Below are 6,678 nucleotides of genomic sequence, written 5' to 3' on the forward strand. Positions count from 1 at the left end.
CGAAAAAAGTCGAAAATTTGAAAAGTAGAAGAGTCGACTACTGTATAGTACTCAAACTATTGTCTTATGCTCAAATTATTCTGTTATACCCTTATACTCAGACTTCTCTCTTATACTAATAAGTTTATTTCCATTATACTCTAACTTAAATCTTACAAACAAATATTTGTATTCTCCTAATTCTAAAAAGATCTAATCAAATAATTATTTAACTTTCAGTTGAGACAAACAACAATTTATTACTTGTAATAAAAATCTACTTAAGAACATAAAAACTCAACCGGATTTTCCCATTATTGAAGATTTTACCAAATATGTACCTATGTACGTCTAGAGTAGAATGTTTAAAAAACGATTAAAGATAAAAAATTGCAAATAATTTGCAATCGATTGAAATGTTTGCGTAAGATTTATTTATTATTTTGTAATTAATGTATTCGACTTGCTGCTCATGCAATTAATTTACATTAATAATACAATTTATTAAACATTTTCGAACTAGATAAGAAAAAAGTAAAGCAAAGATAAATGTTAGGGGTTTCAGTGGAAGTAAATAAAAAAACGGGTAAACATATTTGTTATATTAATGAAGCATTTATTCTTAACAACTCTTGAACTTAAACTCTACATTAGTGAATGAAAAGATTTTGAAAGTGTTATTGGGTTTTTAAAAGATCTAGGAAAACGAAATTATATCTTTATGGCTTTTGGATTCTACATTGGCAGAGAGTAAAAATTAAGTTCTTTTACTCGTTTTTATCGGTTGAGCAAGAGAGCTCTTAACAAAGCTCTTTGTCGATCAGAGTTTTAGATTCATTTCGTAATCTATTTTTATTCCGCTTTTTGAACCTCCCTAATATTTATATGCATATTTTATATGTTGCATACAAATTATAATTCAATTAAAGTAGTTTAAGTCTGTTTTTCTTTTAGAAGTCGATTTAATAAACAAGTACAAATTTATTTAATAATATGTCGTCAATGTTTAATGACCCACTTGGACATTTATTTAAATAAATTTAAAATAAACAAGTAAAACTATATAGTAACAAATTGATACCAAATTTTTCAATAACATTCGTTGTCAAGTATATACATACGTACGGCAACACTATGCAATGTTGACAACGCAACGTTATCAACATTGCAACAATTCGTTGTCACAATATGGATTTTAGACATCGGATGTGTATAAAATTAAGATTGCGACAACGAATTGTTGCAATGTTGACAACGTTGTGTTGTCAAAATAACATAGTGTTGTCGTACAGTGTATATACTGACAACGGATGTTATTAAAACATTTGGTGTCAATTTGCAACCAGGTGTGTTAATTTTTTTTCCTCTGTGTATAGTCAATATGTACACTATAGTGGGGAGAGCATGTAGTATGCGTTTGCTTTGATGTTTGCAACAATAAAAAAATTGCTTCTAAAACCAACTTAAAATCGGCTAAGAATTACTGTCTGAGTAAATTAAGCAGTATCCCTCTGTACATCCGTCTGTTTGACTGTCTGCTGTCTGTCTGTCTGTCTGTCTGTCTGTCTGTCTGTCTGTCTGTCTGTCTGTCTTTCTGTCTGTCCGTCTGTCTCAGTCTACTGCTTGGCTTAGTCCTTGCATAGATTGCCAGAGGTCTGACCAGAGCACCGCATAATCTGGTACTACGGGTGGCCAGTTGGCCGCAGGACTATGTCCTGGCTGGTCAGTTGGTTGAGGTTCCTTCGGGATCCACGTAGTGGCTGTTGGTTGAACCCAAATTCGCGGGAAGAGAATAAGTGGCGGTTAAAAGACTGATGCATGATAATAGTCAATATTTCGGGATAAAGTTCGGTGCTGTTGCCGAAAATCAACAGATACCCCACAGAGGAGTGACTGTGGGACTAAGCGTTGGAAATGAGTTGGTATCAATTGTATATGATAAAGAATGAATGTAGAGGTATGCGGGACTCATCCACCCGTATACCTAAATGAATGTGTCGTATGTTTTTCTCTATGAATGTGTCGAATAAATGAGATGTGTGCTGGGTTGAATGATGATGGATGAAAGATATCATATACAAGAGATACCGATTAAGTTTCCTTCCTTGTCCAGATATGTTCAGAGTTTACTCTGTTCATATTCGACTTGCCACAGCGTGTCACTGTGAGTAAGAACGATGTCTACGGCTTATTGATGGATCGTGCTTCGGTCCACCGGTTACGTCTCTAGGTGCTGTTGCCGAATCAACAGAGCCATGGTAGTGAGGTTGTTTTACAACGTGACTACTTTGGCAAGAGATTAGATAGCTCGAGTACTCCAGCAAAGTACTTGCGCATGGTACCGGTCATAGCCAATGTGCAAAAATTGCCACCTGCGTCTTCATTGAAGACAAAGGGGCGATGGTAGACCGTTCTTAAGTCTACCCAGTGGATGAAAAAGACCACCGTGAGATAAGGCCGACACGGCAGGTGCTCACGTTAAAACTATCGACAGTCTGTCTGTCCGTCTGTCTATAAGATAATTTGGTGAAATTTACACATACTGTCCCAAGAACGAAGACTTTTGAACATTGTTGAATTCGCAGTAGACCCAGTTCAACCGTAACCTCTGAATAGGATTTTTAAGCTCATTGTTATGTTAAAAGTTTAAGAATCTCTACAAAACATCAGAAAATCTTTGTAAATGTAAATTTCATTTTTCGTAATGATTAGGCCTCACAAGACCCATACAAAGTCCCCTACAGAAAAAGATTTGAAAACGAAAATACACTTTTAAATATAAGTATGACGATGAAACTTCGATGAAACCTTAATATTATCCTTAATCGTTTGTACGGATAGGATCACAGTTTAAATGTTAATTTCGTTTTTCACAATGATCGGTCCTCATCTGACCCACACAGATGAGTCCCCTACAGAAAAAGATTTGAAAATGAAAATACACTTTAAAACATTAGTATGACGATGAAACATTAACAACTTCAATGTTATAGTTAATCGTTCTACCAAAATTTGTACGGATAGAGTCACAGTGTAAATGTTAATTTCGCTTTTCACAATGATCGGGCCTCATCTGATCCATACAATGAATTTGAGTTAAAATAATATCCAAATGCTTTATTTTCTAGATATAGAGTTATAATGATCTTATTTCAACCATTTTAAAAAGCTTTGTCCTTGTGTCAAATTTTACCAAAGTATCTTTGAAAATTGCAACCTGTAGGTTTTCCTGGATGCACAGATGGACATAGCTTAACTGACACTGAACAGAAATGGGTGCTTATTTAAGAATGTAACAATCTTAACAAAAAATACATAACGTTCTTTCCATTCTAGTGGTGTAGCTATAAAAACACAAATCAAAGGACCCCTGATTCCACTTGTATTAAACTAAAGTATTAAAGTAGAATAAATAAATCAATACCTGCTAAGATTTGCAGTTGTAAACGCCAGAAGAGGGAGGAACTATTAGTGGAATACATTTAATTTATAACCTAAGTTAGAATATTTATTAGTTTTCTAAAAGTAAGTTAATAAAACATTTAAATATATTAAAACCTTCGATTATTTTACAAACATTTTTACTAACTTTAGTCAATGACAACTATACGACAATATGTATCTGTGATGACAAGAATATTAATAGAACCTTTCACTTTTAGTTTTTTTTGCTTTTTCTTATTACATAATTCTTGCAAGACTTTAGTTGTCAGAGTTAAAACAAATCAAAACTATTAAGATTTTATTAATAGTTTTTCAATAATATTTTTCCGGCGATCTGTTAAGACCTCATATACATATGTAGTGTTTCTCAATATGTAACATAAAAGTTAAGAAATTAATTATATAAAATTATAAGTATTATTAAATTTGCCATTAACTTTAATTAGAATATATTAAATTATAGTGTCTGGTTAGTTTCTAAGTTTAACCTCTACTCACTATTTATATTACACTTATGTATGTAAGTTATTAAATAACTTTATAAGATAATAAATTCTGTGACTACACAGAGGGAGAAAGAAATATACACGCCTGGTACCGAAGTGTTTATAATTTTTCAATAACATCCGTTGTCGAAATCTAAACTTAAACGTGGAGAGCTCACTATGGATTGTTTGTAAAGATATTATAAACACGTTGGTATCAATTTGGTGTCAGACGTGTATATTTTTAGCCTCTGTGTACCGTCTAATAGCAAAGTTTGCATTATGTTTGAAGAGACATTTCGGATCGCCTGTTATGAAATTTTTCAGAACTTTCGGAAAATCGTAGGAAAATTGGTTGTTATTCATGTAAAATAAATTACTTACAGCAATTAATCAACTAGAAAAAATTTCAAGATGTTAGAGTTGTAGTCGGGTATACCGGAGGTGTAGGGTTCGATTTCTACCCATGGCACAGGTTAAGGAGCGCGCAACATGCTCGATAGAGGCCTAAGAGTAGATATTTCTTCGAATAAAGTAACTAAGTAACTAAGTAACTTTATCTATCTATCTATCTATCTATCTATCTATCTATCTATCTATCTATCTATCTATCTATCTATCTATCTATCTATCTATCTATCTATCTATCTAGCTATCTATCTATCTATCTATCTATCTATCTATCTATCTATCTATCTATCTATCTATCTATCTATCTATCTATCTATCTATCTATCTATCTATCTATCTATCTATCTATCTATCTATCTATCTATCTATCTATCTATCTATCTATCTATCTATCTATCTAACTAACTACCCACCTAACTTGTTTTCGAAAATAATGCCCGCACTTTGGTTTTATTTTTTTAATATTTGTTATTATGTGGTAATTAGAACCCTGTTTTCAGGTTGAAATGTTTTCTAGATATTATTATGATCACAATATAGATATAAAAGTTATCAGTTTCTTGTTCCCCATTCAATTACTAAAGGACAGCTGCTGCTTTTAAACTTTTTCTTATTTACATTTAATATATTCCGCCACCGAAGCGTATGATTAATATTAATTACCAAATTAAACCATATATTTTGATAAAACTTGTACCAAAAACAATCCAATCCAACATATGTTATTAATAGCTTTTTGAAAAGCTTAGATCTATATCTTATGATCAATTAATTATTTAATCACATTTTAAGCAAATATGCCGTTTTAAAAAATTATATTTTTTACACTTTTATTTCCTTGTATCTTTGCATTTATTTGTTTTAGTTTCCAAGTAAATTTAACAACAAAAAATATTAACATTTAAACTGTAAAATAAACACTTCACTTTTGTAAATACTCCTACTTTATAAAAATAAAAAATAATTAAAAACAAAAAAAAAACATTTAATGATGTTCCAGACTCATGTAAATATGAACGACTTACTCATATGGAGGGAGAGTTTCTTCTTTAATTTGCAGCAAAATCTTTCAGATGATTAGATCAAGAACAGAAGACAGTTTGTAGTTCATTTAATGATAATGATGAAAATCATGATGATCAAAATGATGATGATAGAAGGGATCATAATGCAAAGGAGCAGGATGTATAGTTTTGATAATTGGTGCAGCATGATAAGTTTTTACTATGGGCAAAACATGTTTAACAACAGGCACCACAACAGGCTTAATAATAGGAGCACTATGTATAACAGTTGAACTTTGGTGGGATATTGCAGCTGGCACATGGACATATTTGGCAACATGTAAAGGCTCATGATGCAGCAAGGGATAATCCAAATGAGCATGATGATGACCATGCAAATAGCCAGGACGGGCAGAGGTCAAAGCCACAAAGGCTAGACACAAGGCGAAAGTCTGTAATCCAGTTAAAATTTTTTCTTCTTAGAATTCAAAATATTTCTTTCAATCTACTTACCACTTTGTTTAACATGTTTGTTTTTCTATTTCCTTTTTTTTTTTTGCTTTTTATACCAATTTTCTTAATCCTTTTGTTTTGTTATGTTGCGCTGGAAAACTTCAACTGATGTTCGATGTTTACAATGCCACGACTTTTATATTTTCTAAGATTTTAGATTTTTATGCAAAATACAAAAATTAAGTTCATTAAAACAATGCAACTACTATGACATCAAAATGCAACACCAACAATAACAATAACAACAATAGTGACTAAATTACATTGGAAAAACGACATAAAACTCTTTATCTGCATAATGCTCTAGTCTTTTGTTTGTATTTTGAATCGTTTTCGTTTCGGCAGCATTTTGTCAGAATTTATTTTTGAGTATTTTTTCCTTCAGTTTTCATTTGTTTCTATTTATTCTATTCTGCAACTTGCTGACTTTTGCTAAAACAGTAGTTATCGTTTTGGCAGCAGCTGTTGTGATGTTTTTGTATCTTCTGCTGCTGCTAATTCGTTCAGTTGTCGCTCATATCAACTGTTGCTGTAATATTATAAACATTTTTATTTTTTTGTTCTTGTCTTCTTCACGGCTGTTTATGTACGGAAAAAGATGCTTCAATTTGCCTAAAAACAAACCTACATTAATTCTATGCAATCTTTTGTCTAGCTGTTAGCTATGTTTGTCAGCAGTAGAAAGGAGTCAAATCTTTTTGCATTACTGTTCTTCAGTTATCGTTACGATCTAATTCTAGTTTAGTTCTAGTTCAGTTCTAGTTCAGGTCTAGTTCAGTTCTAGTTCAGTTCTAGTTCAGTTCTAGTTCAGTTCTAGTTCAGTTCTAGTTCAGTTCTAGTTC

At 31.9% G+C, this 6,678-nt stretch overlaps 2 protein-coding genes across 2 annotated transcripts in view; one reads left to right on the top strand and one right to left on the bottom strand.

Annotated features, from left to right (window-relative positions):
* Positions 1-6,678, top strand: part of LOC111681351 (histidine-rich protein PFHRP-II-like) — a 64,853-nt gene that overhangs the window by 12,527 nt on the left and 45,648 nt on the right. The window lies entirely within an intron of this gene.
* LOC111681338 lies at positions 5,148-5,996 on the bottom strand. Its single transcript, XM_023443086.2, has 2 exons — positions 5,837-5,996; positions 5,148-5,775 (listed from the first exon to the last, which is right to left on the bottom strand). The coding sequence occupies exons 1-2, from the start codon at positions 5,849-5,851 to the stop codon at positions 5,431-5,433; spliced, it is 360 nt and encodes a 119-aa protein (XP_023298854.1). The 5' UTR covers positions 5,852-5,996; the 3' UTR covers positions 5,148-5,430.

Source organism: Lucilia cuprina, chromosome 5 (genome assembly GCF_022045245.1).
Source record: "Lucilia cuprina isolate Lc7/37 chromosome 5, ASM2204524v1, whole genome shotgun sequence".
NCBI classification, from domain to species: domain Eukaryota; kingdom Metazoa; phylum Arthropoda; class Insecta; order Diptera; family Calliphoridae; genus Lucilia; species Lucilia cuprina.